Source organism: Fundulus heteroclitus, unplaced genomic scaffold (genome assembly GCF_011125445.2).
Source record: "Fundulus heteroclitus isolate FHET01 unplaced genomic scaffold, MU-UCD_Fhet_4.1 scaffold_285, whole genome shotgun sequence".
NCBI classification, from domain to species: domain Eukaryota; kingdom Metazoa; phylum Chordata; class Actinopteri; order Cyprinodontiformes; family Fundulidae; genus Fundulus; species Fundulus heteroclitus.
The window spans coordinates 118297-138917 of record NW_023396695.1 but is presented as its reverse complement, the minus strand read 5'-3'; the positions used below and the strand labels follow the sequence as shown (position 1 = coordinate 138917).

At 51.9% G+C, this 20621-nt stretch overlaps 1 protein-coding gene across 1 annotated transcript in view; it reads left to right on the top strand.

The window, feature by feature from the left end:
- LOC105921862 (histone-lysine N-methyltransferase 2D) overlaps positions 1-20621 on the top strand; it is a 63825-nt gene that overhangs the window by 30266 nt on the left and 12938 nt on the right. The window contains exons 17-41 of the mRNA XM_036130162.1: positions 579-632; positions 3240-3365; positions 6966-7085; positions 7169-7270; positions 7342-7446; positions 7534-7715; positions 7785-7949; positions 8025-8134; positions 8206-8265; positions 8942-9044; positions 9128-9231; positions 9304-9420; positions 10690-10788; positions 10858-10982; positions 11457-11652; positions 13394-13471; positions 13554-13589; positions 13739-13867; positions 13939-13971; positions 14054-14146; positions 14217-14504; positions 15341-15414; positions 15528-15731; positions 15825-16329; positions 16413-17176. Of these exons, the coding sequence (XP_035986055.1) occupies positions 579-632; positions 3240-3365; positions 6966-7085; positions 7169-7270; positions 7342-7446; positions 7534-7715; positions 7785-7949; positions 8025-8134; positions 8206-8265; positions 8942-9044; positions 9128-9231; positions 9304-9420; positions 10690-10788; positions 10858-10982; positions 11457-11652; positions 13394-13471; positions 13554-13589; positions 13739-13867; positions 13939-13971; positions 14054-14146; positions 14217-14504; positions 15341-15414; positions 15528-15731; positions 15825-16329; positions 16413-17176 (3972 nt within the window). The remainder of the gene's footprint in view (positions 1-578; positions 633-3239; positions 3366-6965; positions 7086-7168; positions 7271-7341; positions 7447-7533; positions 7716-7784; positions 7950-8024; positions 8135-8205; positions 8266-8941; positions 9045-9127; positions 9232-9303; positions 9421-10689; positions 10789-10857; positions 10983-11456; positions 11653-13393; positions 13472-13553; positions 13590-13738; positions 13868-13938; positions 13972-14053; positions 14147-14216; positions 14505-15340; positions 15415-15527; positions 15732-15824; positions 16330-16412; positions 17177-20621) is intronic.

Sequence of the window (20621 nt, the reverse complement as noted above, 5' to 3'; positions counted from 1 at the left end):
CTAAGATTCTAGAAATGTGACAACGATACATCAGGAAGAGGAGAACAAAATGTTTGACCCTTGTTTGCCATTGCTGAAGATCCATTCAAGGGGGAGGGGGGCAAGCATGAGCACAGGGCAGACGGAGAGCTGAAAGTAGACAAGCACCCAAACGGAGTGTGTCCCTATTGAGGGACGATTCAGCCTCCACCGGCTGTTCCCCCCCGCCCTTACCTTAGCGTTGCTCCTGTTGCCGACCAACTGACGACAGACTGAAGGAGCCCCGCGGTTAATCCCGCCGTCTGCCCTGTTTTTATTTTCCCCTTTACATATTTATTATGGCTCCCAATCCTTTATTTAAAATGTTGCTTCGTCTTTTATTATATTCATTTATTCATTCTTCAGTCAAATGTTTAACTTTATGCTGAAATGTACCACTAAACAACATTAATTGTAGACAAATACCATTTGCGTAATTTAGTAAAACCTTTTCCATCTTAAACATGAACCCTGTATCTTTCTGAGCAAGGCTTAAATCTGTTTGTAGAGAATGATAATAATGAACTAGCCAAACATTGACGTTAGATTATTTCTCATAGCGGAAAGCCAGCAGGAAACAGTCGGCCTGCAGAGAGGTGTTCTCTCTCGGCACGGTGAGTTTCGGTCGCCCAGTCAGATAGATGATTAAGATCAAGCAAATGTTAACACACACTACCAAGCAGATATTTCCGTGTAACATAGCTAACTTCTCGCCCAAGAACTTTTTAAACGTTACTTTTATGTCACAGAAAGCGTAATAAATCTAACGTTATTCACAGCATTTCACTCCCCTCCACCATTCCCGTTTCCGGTTTAAAAGTTCTGTTCAACCTGCAATGAATCATGGGATAATATTAGCAATGAACGATACACCGGACCCATCCTTCAAATCAGGGGAAAGAAGGACGCATCGGTCGGCCGTATTCGAAGAAGTCGTTGAAGGACACGTGAATTGGGACAGCCTTCGTCGCCGCGCTGTGATGTAATCGGCTACAAATACGTCCTTCGAAGGCAGCGGCCACTGGATTGAGACAGAAATGCTCTGGCACTATTTAGAAACAGCTACAGCAGATTCTGCTCCGTCAGTCTACAGCAGTGCTCTTCCTGGTGGGGGAGGTGCTAGGCAGAAGGCTGCAGGTCAACGCAGGGAGCATGTTCAACTGTGCAGTACCAGCCGCACAGGAAGACCACAGAGTTGGACAGTCTCTGGGGATCAGAACCTCATCCATATGTCTCTAGGGTTCAGAACCTTGTCCATATGTCTCTAGGGATCAGAACCTCGTCCGTCAGTCTTTAGCGATCAGAACCTCGTCCGTCAGTCTCTAGGGATCAGAACCTCGTCCGTCAGTCTTTAGGGATCAGAACCTCGTCCGTCAGTCTCTAGGGATCAGAACCTCATCCGTCAGTCTCTAGGGATCAGAACCTCGTCCGTCAGTCTTTAGGGATCAGAACCTCGTCCGTCAGTCTTTAGGGATCAGAACCTCGTCCGTCAGTCTTTAGGGATCAGAACCTCGTCCGTCAGTCTCTAGGGATCAGAACCTCGTCCGTCAGTCTTTAGGGATCAGAACCTCGTCCGTCAGTCTTTAGGGATCAGAACCTCGTCCGTCAGTCTCTAGGGATCAGAACCTCGTCCGTCAGTCTCTAGGGATCAGAACCTCGTCCGTCAGTCTTTAGGGATCAGAACCTCGTCCATATGTCTCTAGGGATCAGAACCTCGTCCGTCAGTCTTGAGGGATCAGAACCTCGTCCGTCATTCTTGAGGGATCAGAACCTCGTCCGTCATTCTTGAGGGATCAGAACCTCGTCCGTCATTCTTGAGGGATCAGAACCTCGTCCGTCAGTCTTTGGGGATCAGAACCTCGTCCATATGTCTCTAGGGATCAGAACCTCGTCCGTCAGTCTTGAGGGATCAGAACCTCGTCCGTCAGTCTTTAGGGATCAGAACCTCGTCCGTCAGTCTCTGGGGATCAGAACCTCGTCCGTCAGTCTTTAGGGATCAGAACCTCGTCCGTCAGTCTCTAGGGATCAGAACCTCGTCCGTCAGTCTTGAGGGATCAGAACTTCGTCCGTCAGTCTCTAGGGATCAGAACCTCGTCCATATGTCTCTAGGGATCAGAACCTCGTCCGTCAGTCTTGAGGGATCAGAACCTCGTCCGTCAGTCTTGAGGGATCAGAACCTCGTCCGTCAGTCTTGAGGGATCAGAACCTCGTCCGTCAGTCTCTAGGGATCAAAACCTCGTCCATATGTCTCTAGGGATCAGAACCTCGTCCATATGTCTCTAGGGATCAGAACCTCGTCCATATGTCTCTAGGGATCAGAACCTCGTCCGTCAGTCTCTGGGGATCAGAACCTCGTCCGTCAGTCTCTGGGGATCAGAACCTCGTCCGTCAGTCTTTAGGGATCAGAACCTCGTCCGTCAGTCTTTAGGGATCAGAACCTCGTCCGTCAGTCTTTAGGGATCAGAACCTCGTCCGTCAGTCTCTAGGGATCAGAACCTCGTCCGTCAGTCTCTAGGGATCAGAACCTCGTCCGTCAGTCTTTAGGGATCAGAACCTCGTCCGTCAGTCTTTAGGGATCAGAACCTCGTCCGTCAGTCTCTAGGGATCAGAACCTCGTCCGTCAGTCTCTAGGGATCAGAACCTCGTCCATATGTCTCTAGGGATCAGAACCTCGTCCGTCAGTCTTGAGGGATCAGAACCTCGTCCGTCAGTCTTTGGGGATCAGAACCTCGTCCGTCAGTCTTTTGGGATCAGAACTTCGTCCGTCAGTCTTTGGGGATCAGAACCTCGTCCGTCAGTCTTTAGGGATCAGAACCTCGTCCGTCAGTCTTTGGGGATCAGAACCTCGTCCGTCAGTCTTTGGGGATCAGAACCTCGTCCGTCAGTCTTTGGGGATCAGAACCTCGTCCGTCAGTCTTTAGGAATCAGAACCTCGTCCGTCAGTCTCTGGGGATCAGACCGGGCCTACAGCATGTCTCTTCTCACACACGGCTGTAGCATGTTGATAAATGCATGAAGCTGTTTCAATTTGCTGAATGACCTGTCTGATCTGAGCTGCACGTTGTTGTTATGGTAATGTTTCTCATTTTCACTGTTATTTTAAATCATTTTTTGTTGCTTTATGTGGCTGTTGCATTTATGTTGCTGCATTTCCCCCCTCCTCCTCCCTCTTCTCTCTTACCTAATGTTCCTCCTTCTCCTGCACCTCCGGCATGTGTCAGGGTTCGTGGTGGAGCAGTCGGAGGGCGCCGAGCCCTCCCTCATCCTCCCAGGATTCCATTGGGGAGGGAGATTGGAGTAGTCCTAAACCCCATCCACCAGACTCTCCCCTCTGGAGCATAAAAGTGGTAAATAAGCGCACTCCAACATTGTCAGGCAGTAACACACTGCAGGTGTGAGTAATGAGCACACCCTTACAGTCCATCTATGCTCTACGTTAGCTATGCAGAGCCCTTTGGACAACCCTTTCTGTCCATCTTCTTTTCTCTGTGTGGTTGCTGAAGATGTGAAAAATTATGCGAGTGAATAAATCTCAGAAATGATAAAAAGCTGGTGACGCATCCAACGGCTCCAGATCTGAGTAGCATAGAAACTAAAAGCTTCCTCGACTTGTTTGGTTCTGGTTCTGGGAACTCGAAGTCAGTAAGGTCTCCGAAGACCTGGGGTTCTACATGGGTCCTACTAGACCAGAAACTGAGGAATGTATTTCAGCCAAAGACCACTCAGTGTTTTATGGACCAACAGCAGAACGTCTAAAATTCAATTCAATTACATTTTATTTATATAGCGCCAATTCATGAAACATGTCATCTCGAGGCACTTTACAAAGTCAAAATCAGTCAGATTATACAGATTGGTCAAAAATTTCCTATATAAGGAAACCAGTTGATTGCTTCAAAGTCTCTCCAAGCAGCATTCACTCCTGGGGAAACGTAGAGCTACAGGGAGAGTCGTCTGCATTGTCCATGGCTTTGCTGCAATCCCTCATACTGAGCATGCATGAAGCGACAGTGGGAAGAAAAACCACCCATTAGCAGGAAGGAAAAACCTCCAGCAGAACCAGAACCAGGCTCAGTGTGAACGCTCATCTGCCTCCACCCACTGGGGCTTAGAGAAGACAGAGCAGAGACACAGAAAGCACAGAAGCTCACATTGACCCAGGAGTACTTTCTATGTTAGAGAAGACAGAGCAGAGACACAGAAAGCTCAGAAGCTCACATTGACCCAGGAGTACTTTCTATGTTAGAGAAGACAGAGCAGAGACACAGAAAGCACAGAAGCTCACATTGATCTAGTAATCTGTTCTACATTAGATGGTAGTAGCGGGTGAGCTGTCTTCCCTGGATGATGTCACAGCTAACAGAACGCCAGACCAGGTGTACCTTCTATGAAGAAAAGAGAGAGAGGGCAAAAAGTTAAAAGCTGAAATAACAACAAACAATGCAGATTGGAGAGCAGTAGGAGAACTCAGCAGAGGTAAATAGACCCGGATGTCCTCCAGCAGCCTAAGCCTACAGCAGCATAACTATAGAGGTAGCTCAGGGTAAAATCTATTCTTTGACAAACAGGGAAACCAGGGCAGTGATAAAGAACTGGTTCTGATATGATCAAAGTTCCTGAAGGTGGTGCTGGACTATGGTATTAGCATTTTGGGTAAGCTGCAGCTGCCTAGTGGTTTGAAAGCAGTAAAGACACCGCTGCAGTGATCCATCCGTTGTCTCTGCCCACTTGTGGCTACAGGATGACTAGGGAGCTGGCGCCCATCACCACAGGTCACTGGGCGAGAGGTGGGAGACACCCTGGACGGGTCTTCAGTCAGTCAGTAGGTCAGTAACATGACCTGCTGAAAATAGTCATGCACCAGTTTTTCTGCTTCATGTTTAGACATGAACCTCTGATTCTGCAGCTTCCCACCTTGGTCCAGACCTGTGCACATGTGAAAAAAGTCGTTGTTGCTAGTCGCTTTTTGAAAGAAAATTGCGACAGCGGTCTGAACAGTTGCTAAATATAGCAACAGAGACGCTAAATGGGCAACACTGGACTGTCCTCTTTAGTTTTCCTTCCCTAATGAGAGCAGCCAGCGCAGCGCGGTAGCTAGCAGCTAGCTTTGCACCGACACCAGCTGCCGGTGTTGGTTTTTCAAAATAAAGCACATTTTAACTCCATGATATTCACATTAATTTCAGACTCAGATCATGGTTAATGCGCAAATATAGGCGATACATAATATAGGGTATATGTCTCATTACATTGTTTTAACATATATAAAAAACGTAATTCTGAAGGTGTGGTGGAGATTATTTTGCTGTGGCGCTGCCACCATCAATTACATGGAAACCCTGGGTGTGCTCATAGTGAGTTGTGTGAAATAAACGCCAAGCCACTCACGGAGAGATTTACGTCAGGAACACTTAGAAGTCAGACGGGAAATTGCAAAAGCCCTGTAGAGCAAACGGGTTCAAAGTAAATAAACATGGCCGACGAGCAGGAACATGGTGACGGTTTGTGGACTAATTTAAAGAGAAAAAAAGTCCAAAAAGAGAATCTGTTGGTTAAAACTGGGGACGGCATGAGTATGGAGGTGAATTGTGTAGTTTATTTCTGTCACCGTGCTTTGTGATTGGCTACACGTCACATTCAGGAGGACTCGTTTGTCCTCTGGGATCGCCACACGCTGGCATATCGGGGCAAGAATATCCCCGTCTTCACGTCTTTCTGTATTCAACAGCTGAACAAACCGTCTTCCTCTACGTCTCTAATCCGCCTGTTTAGCTGCCACAAACTCACCACCTATTCTTCATGACTGTTTACTTGGCCATTTTAGAACCTTGACGTCAGCCGTTTCTTCTCTTTTTGCTGTATTTCACTGGTCGTGTTGAGTACTGCCCCCTGGGTTCTTGTAGAGTACTGCGCCTGCGTGGCGTATAAACGTCTGCAGCGCTGCTGTGGGGTCACGCCCAGTCCTCACAGACCTGCACGGCAACGCTCCAGTAGAACTCAGCCTTTTAAATGACGGAGAGAGAAGATCGGGGGGGATCTGCATAATTATCTTTCCGTGTGAACCCGGCATTAGTTGTCTTGGAAAACGCTTACAACCCTAATCTTCAGCAGCTGCTGGAAGACAGGGCATAACCAGCTTTTAGGGATTTATCAACACCAGCGGATGATGCTGGGGTCAGCACATGTTTCTAGGTTTAGCAGAAAAGAATCGGCCTTGATTCATGAACCCAGTCAATGATAAAAGGCATTTTAGGATCATGGAGCTCATGTTTAGGTCGCTGCTGCTCCTGATGAGCCCCGACAGGCCCAGCGGCTTCCTGGTACCGGGTCAGCTGGTTTCACGGGCCCAGCGCTCGGGTCGATCTTATTAGGCTCTGGAACAGGAAACGGCCCCGTGTTCCCAGAACCAGAACTCCTCACGTCTAGAACAAGCTTCCTGAAAACCTGCTGCTTTCTTTAAATCACAACGGAAAACTTTTTACTGCAGCTTATCCGGAAATGTCAGCGGCTCCTTTATCATGTCTCTCATGTCTTCAGTTAAACACTTTTTCGTGCCGTATTTAACGTTATCGTTGAATGCGATGGTTAGCTGATGCTGTGATGTGTTGGTTTCTCTGTTCCCCTTTACTGACTCCGCCCCTCTGGGCTGTGGAGGTGTGTGATTGCAGTGCCCAGGTTTCTCTGAGCAGTGACTTTGGTCTCCTTGTAAGGATATGGACCTAAACTAGTGGCGCTGTGTACTGGGCTGCGTCATGTTAGGACCTTTCGTCTTGGCCGTTAGCGTCCCGGCAGATGTGCTGTGGATCCAGCACGCGGTCAGGTTTTAGCGTTGCTAGCGCCCCCTGCTGGCTTCCTTCATACCGCCTAGACGTTAATGAGCTGCAGGCACAAAGAAACCACCAGGAAGTTTGGTGTCTGGTTTAACCTGCGGTTCTGTGTCTCCTCAGGGTCGGGGTTCTGGGTTTCCTGGCAGAAGGAGGTCCAGAGGTGGAGGTGTCGGTGGAGGAAGAGGAGGGAGAGGAAGGAGTCGGCCAAAGTCCCAGGACAGTGTGGCTGTGGCGCCCGGGGTAAAAACACACAGACGTGTCTTTGTGGTTGGTGGTGTGGGCGGGGCAGCCAGGTAAAACGCTTTTCCCGCTGTGTGTGTCAGGCCGGCTACACGGAGCCTCCTCAGGCGAAGGAGGAGGAGGAGAACTCCATGCACAACACGGTGGTGATGTTCTCCACCTCGGACCACTTCACCCTCAAACAGGTACGGTCAGCAGAACGTCTGAAGGCCCAGAGACTCGTCCATCACCCACAACTCGCCTGTGTGTGTTGCAGGACATGTGCGTGGTGTGCGGCAGCTTCGGTCAGGGAGCCGAGGGACGACTGCTGGCCTGTTCCCAGTGCGGCCAGTGCTACCATCCCTACTGCGTCAACGTCAAGGTGGCTGCGCCGCCCGCCGCCGCCGCTCCTCTGCAGCCGCTGCAGCCGCTGCAGCCGGGTTAACCGCTGTGTGTGACGTCCTTTCAGATTACCCGGGTGGTCCTGACCAAAGGCTGGCGCTGTCTGGAGTGCACGGTGTGCGAAGCGTGCGGCGACGCCTGCGACCCCGCCCGCCTGCTGCTGTGTGACGACTGTGACATCAGCTACCACACCTACTGCCTGGACCCGCCCCTGCTCACCGTGCCCAAAGGCTCCTGGAAGTGCAAGTGGTGCGTGGAGCCGTCCGGTGGTGGGGCGCCCGGGCGCCGCTCCGGCTGACGGCTGTCGTCTGTCTGCAGGTGCGTGTGGTGTGTTGGGTGCGGCTCCACCTCGCCCGGCCTGCGATGCGATTGGCTGAATAACTACAGCCTGTGCGGGCCGTGCAGCAGCCTCAGCCAGTGTCCCGTGTGCCAGCGGCGCTACGCTCAGGACGAGCTCATCCTGCAGTGCGCTCAGTGCGACAGGTAACAGCCGGTGTCACAGCCCGGGGGGGGGGGGGGGGGGGGCAGGACGGCGTCTCATCCCCTGTGTGTCTGCAGGTGGTCCCACGGCGCCTGCCAGGGTCTGACCTCGGAGGAAGAGGTGGTGCTGGCTGCCGACGAAGGCTTGGACTGCTCGCTGTGCAGAACGCACGGCCGCGCCTCCTCCGGTCTGCTCCTCTCTCTTAGTGCTGCCAGCTGCAAGCTTTTACTGCGCCGCTGACGTGTCTCTTTGTTACAGGGACGGCTGACCCTCTGGGGCCCTTCACCGCTCACATGGTCTCCAGAACCAGGGAACCGGGTCAGTAGCCGGACGTGCGCTGTACCATATTTTCAGTCGTCGTACTCGTGTGCAGTTAAAAGTTCCCTGCTCACCGTCTCTGTTCTTACTGCGACGCTCTGATGCGACTGACTGCTCACACTGGGCGTCTGAAAACCACGTCGGACTCAGCGCCGTAGACAGATGGCGCTACTCGGACTCGTCTGTCCAGGAGCCAAATGTCAACAGTAGAGGGAAAAGTGTCGATGCTCTCTGTTAAACATGAGGCTCACTAGAATTAAATGCGCTGCCTTGGCAATTATACGAGTCGCTCCTCCGTAGTTTGACTCCATGTCACACGTACCGCCGGCATGCTTCCCTCCGCTCCTATGGTTTCATCTGAGAAGATGAAGAAGGGTTTCCCTCTTCGTCGGCTCGTAGACGGTCGTAACTCCTCTTCAACAGCAGGACGCGCTCACGAGGGCCGACTGAATTTCAGACGTTTGATTTTCAACCGACTGGCGAGAGGCGAGTCGCCCCTCATTACTCTCCGTTCGCTAAACGACGCAGAACCCACGATCAAGCTGATCAAACTCGGCCTTATCCAAAAATTCTCACACGACTGAAGAATCGTCCTGAAAAGAGCAGAAAGTCGTCCGGCCGGCTTCACATTGTCACCCAGTCAGACCTCCAGCTCATCACTGCTCTCTGTCTGCAGACATAAAGACCTACACTCAGGACGGCGTCTGCCTCACAGAGTCCGGTCTGACCCACCTGCAGTCCCTGGTTGAGCCGCTGACGTCGCCGCGCAAATACCGCAGGTAACCCCCCCCCCCCCACCCCCGGCCAGGTAAGACGAGCGGCGGCAGTGGACTGAGGAAGACTTTCTTTCTGCGTGTTGCAGGCCTAAACCCAAACTCAAGCTGAGGATCATCAATCAGAACAGCGTCTCCGTCCTGCAGACGCCTCCAGACCCAGAAACGCCCACAAGACTGGTCCAGAACCCAGGTGAGTCCCTGTGGACTCCGTCTAACAGCACCGTGCAAACATCTGGCTCTGTCTCACAGCTTGGTTCTCCAGGGGACTTGGACTGTGACCTGAAGTCTGACTCCAGCCCAGAGCGAGACGCCGTTCCTCTTGATGACATCACAAAGGAGGCCGACGACAAGAAGAGGAAGAGGAAACCTTACAGGCCAGGTGGGGAACGTCGCCACACATTCAGTAGAAATAAGTGCAGCAGCAGCTCTGGCTGCACAGGTTTGATAAAGAATAGAATAAAAAACATGGACCCGGTTCTGAAGTCCTCACTGAGACTAAGAACGTAGAGAACATGGACCCGGTTCTGAAGTCCTCACTAAGACTAAGAACATAGAGAACATGGACCCGGTTCTGAAGTCCTTCCATGGCTCCCTGGATCTCAGAGAATAGACTTTAAAATCCTTCTGTTAGTCTATAAATCCCTGAATTAGCACCTAAATCCATCACAGACTTGTTATCAGGGCATCAACCCTCCAGACCACTCAGGTCTTCTGGCTGAAAGCGTCCGCCATGCGTGACAGGAGGATCCTCTGGTACTCCATGACGACGGGGTCAGAGAATCAGAATATTTTATTGTTACCGCGGCCAAATTTCTCTTTGGCTACTCCGGTTCACGTTTCTGTTCACATCACACATAATGAGGCAAAACTGACAGGTAATGAACAAGGGTTAAATTCTTCTAGCGTTCAGGAGAGTCACATTAACAGATAATGAGGTGATAAGGTGCTTATTAAACAATGATGATTGATGCTTCGTTTACAGAAATGTGCATTTAGACATTTAGACGTGGTGGTGTGCAGTAGGCAGCAACATTAAGGTGATTGTAAGGTATGATGGTTAGTAACAGTGGAGGGGATTTTAACATGATGGACCACAGTCTCCATCAGGGGCGATTCCCCTCACAGCTCTGGGGAAGAAGCTGTTTCTACCTTACAGTTATGCTGAGACATAAACGCTCTCTATTGTAGCTCTGTAGAAGTTCTTTAGCAGCTTAGTGGGAAGTCCAGACCTTTTCAGGTTTCTGAGGAAGAGGAGCCGTTGTTGGTCCTTCTTCACCAGGTGGAGGTGTTCACAGTCCAGGAGGTCAGAGGAGGTGTGGATGTCCAGGAACCTGATGCTGTCCACGCCTCCACCACCTCCCCCTGTAGAGAGGAGGTGTTCAGTCGTCCTGGACCTCCTGGAGTCCATCATCACCTCCTTGGTCTGACTGGTGTTCAGGATCAGGTTGTTCCTGGAGCTCCACTGGGTCAGACTGCTGACCTCCTCCCTGTAGTGGCACTCATTATTGGTGGAGATCAGACCCACTACAGCCTCCTCCCATCTCCTCCTCCTGATCTCCTAGCTTCCTCCTGACCTCCCTGACTCAAACCCCTCTTTTCTGTCTCCAGTCTTTTCGTTCCCCCTGACTTCCTCTCATCTTGTCCTCAGGTATTGGGGGCTTCATGGTGCGACAGCGAGGAGGTAAAGCTGGATCAGGAAGGAAGGACTCGATGGAGATGATCCCAAGTCAACATCCAGGTGAGTCAGGTGAGTCTCCCTGGCCCTCTGTCATTAACGGCTTGTGATGTCAGAGCCTGATCCTCCGTTACCTTCCAGGTGTGGCGGAGACCGAGTTTGCCTTGGAGACGATGTCTGCTGCTGACCAGGCGATGGAGAAAGTGAAAAAAAGATACCGGAAGAAGAAGACAAAGCTGGAGGAGGCATTCCCTTCGTACCTGCAGGTAACTCTCATCCACACGAAGGTCCATCCCTCAGTTCCATCACTGTTTGGACCCCTCTGTCTCTGTTTGGACCCCTCTGTCTCTGTTTGGACCCCTCTGTCTCTGTTTGGACCCCTCTGTCTCTGATTGGACCCCTCTGTCTCTGATTGGACCCCTCTGTCTCTGACTGGACCCCTCTGTCTCTGACTGGATCCCTCTGTCTCTGATTGGACCCTCTCTGTCTCTGATTGGACCCTCTCTGTCTCTGATTGGACCCTCTCTATCTCTGATTGGACCCCTCTGTCTCTGATTGGATCCCTCTGTCTCTGATTGGACCCCTCTGTCTCTGATTGGACCCCTCTGTCTCTGACTGGACCCCTCTGTCTCTGACTGGACCCCTCTGTCTCTGACTGGATCCCTCTGTCTCTGATTGGACCCTCTCTGTCTCTGATTGGACCCCTCTGTCTCTGATTGGACCCCTCTGTCTCTGTCCAGGAGGCTTTCTTCGGCCGGGACCTCCTTGACCGCGGTCGACAGATGGACAGGAGGGCACAGACGATGACCTCTGGCAGCAGCCAATCAGAATCAGCAGTGAGTGACACTAAAGGCTCCGCCCACAAAGTACCAGGCTCCGCCTCCTCTGTGCAGCCTTTGGTCACCGTGACGACCAGCAGGAAGGAGGCAGTGCTGCGTAAGTTTGAGTTCACTTTGTCGTCAATTGTTTCCTTAGGTTCGAATCAGCCTAATGGGTTCCTGCCAGTTCTGTACTGGGTTCTACTTAGTTTACTGTGTTCCACACTGTTTCTGCTAGGTTCCACCCTGTTATGTAGTGGGATTCTCTATGTGTCCATCCTGTTCCGTATGCTGTTCCATTTGTTTTAATAAGCCTCCACCGTGTTCTGTACTGGGTTCCACTTGGTTTTATAAGGTTCCACCTTGTTAGATAGTGGGTTCTAATTGCTTTTATAAGGATCTTCCCTGTTCTGCACTTGGTTCTACTTGGTTTTATATGGTTCCACCTTGTTTTGTACGGGGTTCCACTTGAGTTTAAGGTTTCACCTTGTTATGTTTCGGGTTTTACTTGCTTTTATAAGGTTCTTCCCTGTTCGGTACTGGGTTCCACTTCCTTATACAAGGTTCTTCCCTGTTCTGACCTGGGTTCTACTTGATCTTACAAGGTTCTTCACTGTTCTGTAATGGGTTCCACGTGATGCAGCCGCACCAGTCCAGCTAGCAGCTGAATTTGCATTGGAACCAAATGAGGGATCTTTGTGGGATGCTGCGGGACGGTGAGGGTTCCCTGTGCTTGTTCCACAGGTTCTGGTTCTTGGGAATGTTTCTCTGTTGAAATAGTTTAAGATGCTCGTCCACTACAAAACAAGCTGAGTACCTTAGATCAGTCAGTGGAACGTGTAGATGATGTTCTGCTGGGTGACATCAGGGACGAGGGAATTAAAGAACCAAACCAACCTCTGGAGAACGTTGGTTAATGTTCAGTGAGGACTGTGACCCAGTGACCTGCAGCGGGTCAGAAGAAGGAGGCTCTGGTTCTCTGTTGCTCTTCTACGCTGCTGCAGAACGGATCCTTGATGTTCTGTGGGATAAAGAGTTCTGCTTTAGTTGTTCCCCTTGACTCGGTCTGTCTGAAGGCCCCCTGCTGGCTTTAATGTGCAACAGCAGGAGCCCCTCAGCACTTGAAGAGGGACAGCAGTCCAGCAGTGCAGAAAGGCTGGATGCAGGGGGGGGGGGGCGTATAAGCTGCTTTATTATGTTTTAACGGTTACGTCACTGTGATCCTCCTGTCTACGGAACGTGGGAAACGTCAGGAGCGTTCCAGAAAGCTGAAAGGAGCTCAACGTGGACGTAGCGTGCATGGAGCTGATGGCAGCTAGCGTGTTAGCTACATAGACGGAGCTTCACTCAGCTTCATGCCGCTCTCACACCTGCAGACATTTAAACAAACCTGAGCCTGGCGAGGCGAGGCCGGCCACCCGCCAGGCTCAGAACACGGTGGGGGAACCTGAGGGGCCCCCACCGTGTTCTGAGCCCGGCCACCCGCCAGGCTCAGAACACGGTGGGGGAACCTGAGGGGCCTCCAGCTAACCACGGACGTGGATCCGCCTCTGTTTCCTCAGAGGGATTCTGTAGTCCAAGCTGAAGAATGTTGTGGTTCTTCATGACACCGTCCCCCAGCAGACTACAAACATGGCCGTCAGGGTGGAACGCTCTGCGACCTGTGTGGGGGGGGGTTAAAGGGACGGACCTCAGAACTGGGGTCCAGTTCACACCAAAGCGTTGCAGTTTGTACAGATATGCTCCCTTTAATGTTAGTCCTCCAGAGGAACCCAGAAGTCTGGTTCTGGTTCTGGTGGGTCAGTACCAGAACATGCGTGTGGCCTCATGATCAGGCGTGTGTGTGTGTTACCATTCAGCCATGTCTTCAGAAGCTCTGGTGGATCTTTCTGACGTCCTGAATCGAGAGCCTCACATTCTGGAGACGGGAACCCCAGGTACACACCACCACCACCACCACCACCACCACCATCATCACTGGGGGGGGTTCCCATGATAACGGTCTGTTTTTACATCCAGGTCAGTTCCAGGTGGAGCGCTCTCCGTCTCCCTTCGGTAAGGCTCCTCCTCCTCAGCTCTGGGGACGTCTTCGCTCTCTCTACCTTCCTCCTCTCAGGCTGATAGACGAGTCATTTCTCCTCCTGCCTCCCCCTCCTAGCTGTCTGTCTCGTCCCTCCTTTGTCTAACCTGTCTGTCTCCCCCAGCCGGCCTGGACATCATGGGCTCGGTGGCCGGCGACCCCCCTGAGGGCTGTGGGCGTGGTCAGCGGCTGGTGCAGGAGGAGCCTCTGGACGCCATCCTGAGTCCTGAGCTGGACAAGATGGTCACAGACGGTGAGTCGGCACATTCAGAGCGCGCCGGCGCTCTGTTGGAACCGTCTAACTGGGTCCTGTCGCTGTTTCAGGAGGCATTCTCAGCAGACTCTACAAGATCCCAGGTAGGACGGCCCCCGGCCCCCGGCAGGAGCCCCCTGCTGGGGGCACCAGGAGTTAGACGCCTGTCTGTGTGTGTTTGTGTAGAACTGGAGGGCAAGGATGTGGAGGAGCTCTTCACTGCCGTTCTGAGTCCAGGCAGCAGCAAACAGCTGGAGCCCAGGAGGGCCAGCGGTTCAGGTACGCCCCGCTCCTCCTGCGCTCCTCCTGCGCTCCGCGACTCCTCGGGTGACGCTGTCTTCTCCCCCAGCAGCTGCAGGGGGCCCTCGGCTGCCCGTGATGAACGGCCTGATGCCTGCCGCGCCTCCCCTCCCACCCGGCCTGCTCGGCTTCAGACCGCCTCCTTCAGAAGGCCCCGCCCCGCCGCCGGCCTCGGCCAATCGGCCGCCGGCGGGGGAGGGCGAGCAGGAGGTGCCGTCGGCGGCTCAGAGGGGCACGCTGAAGTGGGAGAAGGAGGAGAGCCTGGGAGAGCAGGCAACCGTTGCTCCGGTTCTGTACTGCAACACCAACTTCCCCCAGCTGAAGCAGCAGTACCCCGGTACGCACTCCCACACCGGCACCACGGTCAAAGCAGCACAGCCTGGCCAAAGTATTCCCACCCCAGAGGAGAACCTCTGGTTGGACAACCAGAGGAGAACCTCTGGTTGGACAACCAGAGGAGAACCTCTGGTTGGACAACCAGAGGAGAACTTCTGGTTGTCCAACCAGAGGAGAACCTCTGTCTGGACAACCAGAGGTTCTCCTCTGGTTGTCCAGACAGAGGTTCTCCTCTGGTTGGACAACCAGAGGAGAACCTCTGTCTGGACAACCAGAGGAGAACCTCTGGTTGTCCAACCAGAACCTTCAATGTGGAGATCTGATGTGACCGAACATCCTGAGGTCACATCCTGGCTGTAGATCAGGGTGACTACGGAAAAGTGCTTTTAACAGAATATTATTTTAGATTCTTGTTTTCTGGAGGATGTTTTAATGCAGCAGCAGCATTATTTCTATCATTGAAGTAATTTTTGTAAGGATTGACGTGTGAAAGCTTGTCTGACTAAAGCTAAAGGATTTAACCACAGAGAGAAGGAATACTTTTCAGTTAATCTCTGGTTTAAGTTTTTCTTTGGCAAATCAAAATATGGCCAGCCTTGTTTACATCAGATCTTTCAGCTCTTGGAATGGCCTAGTCAAAGTCCGGATCCTATGTTCTCAGATGTTCTCCATCCAGCCGGGATGGGTGAGAACTGCTTGCGTGTGCTGAATCCTCACACTTACCTGGACTAAATGCTGGAACCCTGAACCACTTTTAAATTAAAAGGCTGCTAGTGTTGGGATTACCTGCTCTGTGCAGCGGTTCTAAGACCACCGTGTGGTTCTGTTTGACCTCAGACTGGACCAGCCGAGTGAAGCAGATCACCAAGCTGTGGAGGAAGGCCAGCTCTCAGGACAGAGCGCCCTTCGTGGTGAGTTCCTGCTCCCTGGGCGCCTCACTGAGCCTGTAGGCCAGCAGCGTTCTGGATAAATGGAAAAACAGTCTAGATGTTGGCTAACTTTTCATCCTCGCATGTTTCTGCAGCAAAAAGCTCGAGACAACCGGGCGGCTCAGCGAATAAACAAGGTGCAGCTGTCCAACGACGCACTAAAGCGCCTGCAGCCGTCACAGCCGGCGCCGCAGCCGCTGGGGGTCTACGACCACGTGTCCCCAGAGGCCGAGGCGGGCTTCAAAGACCCGCTGAGGCCCAGGGAGTCTGAACAGGAGCAGGAGTGGAAGCTGAGACAGGTGAGGAGCGACGGGGGCGCTGCCAGGGCCCGGGTTACCTCTGAGACAGATGTTCTGAGACAGATGTTCTACTTGCTCTTCTTCTGCTCTCAGATCATGCGTCAGAAGAGCAAGCAGCTGGCCAAGATGGAGGCCACCCAGAAGCTGGAGCAGGTGAAGAACGAGCAGCGTCAGCAGCAGCTCCGCCAGTCTGGACGCCTCTCCCCCGAAGGCCCCGCCCATCTGCCGGTGGCCGGGGGCAACGCCTCGCCCCTGCAGCCTGGGGGGGGCCTGCACCTCGTGCAGGAGGGAAGCTCGGCGATGGCCGATGACATCTTCCTCAAGCCTCAAGTCCCTCCTCCCTCTGGTTTCTCATCCCTCCCTCACTCCCCCCTGGCCTCCTCCCCCCTGCACCAGCCTCCCTGCTCCCCCCAGATGTTTACCCCTCCCTCCTCCCGCCCCTCCTCGCCATGGGACCCCTACGGTAAAGCAGCAGGGACTCCTCGTCCCTCCGGCGCCCCCACACCTCAGCATCAGCCGCGTCTGGGCTTCCCCGGCGTCTCCCCTGCACACGATACCTCTGGCTCCCCTGCAGTGTCCCCTGAATCCTCAAACCCAGGTAGGTCCTGCTCTCCGTCTCATCCCTCTGTGTCCTCCGGTATTTTGCTGCTCCTTACGCCTCCTGCTGTGTTTTCCTCCCAGGTCTGCAGCAGGCCCGGGCAGCCATGATGAGCCCAGCCTCTGGCTCCCCTCCTGACCCGTCTGTCAGACAAATGCGAGCAGCCGAGTCCTTACAGAGGATAAACCTGACAGTGCAGGGGGGGCTGTTCAAAGCCCCCATGCCCCCCCAGCAGGAGCTGGCAGGAGGAGCAAGGAGAGACTTGAGCTTCCTGCCGACCCTGGAGCTTCCCTTCCCCTCCAGCCCCGTGTCAGCCCTGGGCTCCCCCCACCGCAGCCCCTACGCTCAGACCCCTGGCACCCCTCGACCAGAATTTGGCCAGCAGCCGGCTGAGCCCCTCCCTCACCAGTCCCCTCTGAGTTCCCGGCCCTCCCCCGATCCCTACAGAGACCCCCAGACCCCAGGTACGCCACTGGGCCAGTCCGACTCCTGCTACCGCGTCACCCCCCCCACCCTGAGACCGGACCAGATCGGCCAGCCGCCCGGCGGCCGACACCCGTCGCCATCCCACCTCCCCCTCGACTCCTGTGTTTCCAACCCGGGAACGCCCCGCCCCTCGGAGCGGTTCCCCCGCTCACCGGGACCTCAGCAAAGCGCCGACCCGTTCTCCCAGCCTGCAGGGACACTGCGGCCCTCCCCTGAGCTGTACCTGCAGCAGACCTCCACCCCCCGGCCACAGAAGGCCATGCCAGAGAGCTTCGCCACTCAGCCTGCAGCGCCGGCTTCGTCCCCTCTGGGTCAGGGTCTGATGCCTGAGGCGGGGACCTTCCACCCTGCAGGCGCCAAGGTAGCAGCATCTACACCTTGCTGTGGCAGAAACAGCGCTAACTCATTCTTTGTGTGTTTTCTGATATGCAGCATGGGTCATTTTGCACCGTTCATCAGCATTTCCACTCCCTAGCCCAAAGTCCAGCAGTTTCCATAGAATATTTGGCTAATGATTTCTATATTAAGTGAAGCCCTCTGCAGGAGTGTTGCTATGTCCCCATTTCTGCCCGCTGCATCGTCACAGCCTCGGATGAGATAAGAAACTGAAAGCAGAGCAAGGCAGCATGAGTCACAGTTTTAGTGGAAACCCATTTGCTGCAGAAAGACTCAAGGCGGCCTCTCGGGACCACATGTTGCTGCTCTCCCTGCTTTTTCTTTTAAAAAGCACACAGTCAGCGCTACACCTGCTCACGTCCAGAAGCAGCCAACAGCTGAGCATCATGGGCCAAATCACTGACCTGGTTCTGACCGGGAACCTAGCTAGGAACCTGACTGGGAAACTAATTAGGAACCTGACTTGTGACCTAGCTAGGAAACTAACTAGGAACCTGACTGGGAACCAAGTTAGGAACTTGACTAGAAACCTGACTATGAACCTAACTAGGAACCTGGCTGGGAACCTGACTAGTAACCTAGCTAGGAAACTAACTAGGAACCTGACTGGGAACCTGACTAGTGACGTAGCTAGGAAACTAACTAGGAACCTAACCAGGAACCAAGTTAGGAACTTGACTAGAAACCTGACTATGAACCTAACTAGGAACCTGGCTGGGAGTTTGATTAGGAACCTGACTAGGAACTTGACTAGAAATCCAACTGGGAACCTGATTGGGAACTTTCCTTGGAACCTGACAAGGAAACTAACTTGAAACCTGACTGGGAACCCCACTAGAAACCTAGCTAGGAAACTAACTAAGAACTTGACTAGGAACATGATTGGGAACTTTCCTAGGAACCTGACAAGGAAACTAACTTGAAACCTGACTGGGAACCTGACTGGGTACCTAGTTAGGAAACTGACTAGGAACCTGACTGAGAACCTGACTAGGAACCTAGCTAGGAACTTGACTGGGAACCTAGTCAGGAACCTGACTGGGAACTTGCCTTGGAACCTGACAAGGAAACTAACTAGGAACCTAACCGGGAACCTGACTAGGAACCTAGGTAGGAACTTGACTAGAAACCTGACTATGAACCTAACTAGGCACCTGGCTGGGAGTTTGATTAGGAACCTGACTAGGAACTTGACTAGAAACCCAACTGGGAACCTGATTGGGAACTTTCCTTGGAACCTGACAAGGAAACTAACTTGAAACCTGACTGGGAACCTCACTAGAAACCTAGCTAGGAAACTAACTAAGAACTTGACTAGGAACCCGGTTAGGAAACTAACTAGGAACCTGACTGAGAACCTGACTAGGAAACTAACTAGAAACCTGACTAGGAACATGATTGGGAACTTGCCTAGGAACCTGACAAGGAAACTAACTTGAAACCTGACTAGGAACATGATTGGGAACTTTCCTAGGAACCTGACAAGGAAACTAACTTGAAACCTGACTGGGAACCTCACTGGGTACCTAGTTAGGAAACTGACTAGGAACCTGACTGAGAACCTGACTAGGAACCTAGCTAGGAACTTGACTGGGAACCTAGTCAGGAACCTGACTGGGAACTTGCCTTGGAACCTGACAAGGAAACTAACTAGGAACCTAACCGGGAACCTGACTAGGAACCTAGGTAGGAACTTGACTAGAAACCTGACTAGGAACCTAACTAGGCACTTGGCGGACACAAGAGTCATGACCGGGACACCAGTGGTGCTTCAGTCTGCGGTTCTTCTGGGCTTTGGACCAGGTTGAGGACATCATGGTGTCCCACCTGACATAAGTTGTTCCTGATTGAAGTTCTGCTCTAAACCGGGTTTAGTGTCAGTTCTGCTCTAAATGACTGAATCCTGCGCATGTTCTAGCTGGCAGAGTGTGGTGGGTGGGGATTATTCAGCTTTAATTCAATTCAATTCAATTTTATTTATATAGCGCCAAATCATGAAACATGTCATCTCAAAGCACTTTACAAAATCAAGTTCAATCATATTATACAGATTTGGTCAGATTATACAGATTGGTCAAAAATGTCCTATATAAGGAAACCAGTTGATTGCATCAAAGTCACGACAAGCAGCATTCACTCCTGGGGAAGCGTAGAGCTACAGGGAGAGTCGTCTGCATTGTCCATGGCTTTGCTGCAATCCCTCATACTGAGCAAGCATGAAGCGACAGTGGGAAGAAAAACCACCCATTAACGGGAAGGAAAAACCTCCGGCAGAACCGGGCTCAGTATGAACGGTCATCTGCCTCGACCGACTGGGGTTACAGAAGACAGAACAGAGACACAACAAGAGAAACAAAAAAGCACAGAAGCACACATTGATCTAGTAATCTGTTCTACATTAGATGGAAGTAGCGGGTGAGCCGTCTTCCCTGGATGATGTCACAGTTAACAGAACGCCAGACCAGGTGTACCTACTATGAAGAAAAAGAGAGAGAGCAAAAGTTAAAAGCTGAAATTACGACAGTCATTTCAATGTAATACAATGCAAAACTGGAGAACAGTAGAAATCAGTAGAGTGAGAAAATTAGACCCTGATGTCCTCCAGCAGCCTAAGCCTATCACAGCACAACTATAGAGATAGCTCAGGGTATGAGCCACTCTAACTATAAGCTTTGTCAAAAAGGAAAGTTTTAACATTAGTCTTAAAAGTAGACGGGGTGTCTGACTCACGGACCAAAACTGGGAGTTGGTTCCACAGGAGAGGAGCCTGATAGCTAAAGGATCTGCCTCCCATTCTACTTTTAGAGACTCTAGGAACCACCAGCAGACCTGCAGTCTGAGAGCGAAGTGCTCTGTTAGGAACATACGGGGTAATCAGAGCTCTGATATATGATGGAGCTTGATTATTAAGGGCTTTATACGTTAGAAGGAGAGTGTGGTGGGTGGGGATTATTCAGCTTTAATTCAATTCAATTCAATTCAATTTTATTTATATAGCGCCAAATCATGAAACATGTCATCTTAAGGCACTTTACAAAGTCAAGTTCAATCATATTATACAGATTTGGGGACAGGGAGCTACATTGTCTAATGCAGAACGCAATGACGAAGTCATACCGTTTACAAAGACATCTATTTGTGAATTGGAAGAAACAACATTGCTGCCATCTACAGGGCATTTCTGCAATACGGAGGATATTAAAAAGGGGACAGACTCTTTAAGTTTTGATACAGCATTATCCGATAAAGATCTACTATAATGGAACCCTCTTTTGGGGGTGGAGAACTCAGTTAGATTAAACTCAAATGTTATTAAAAAATGATCAGACAGGACAGGGTTGTGAGGAAATACTGTTAATTCTTCACAATCAATGCCATATGTCAGCACAAGGTCTAAAGTATGGAGCCAA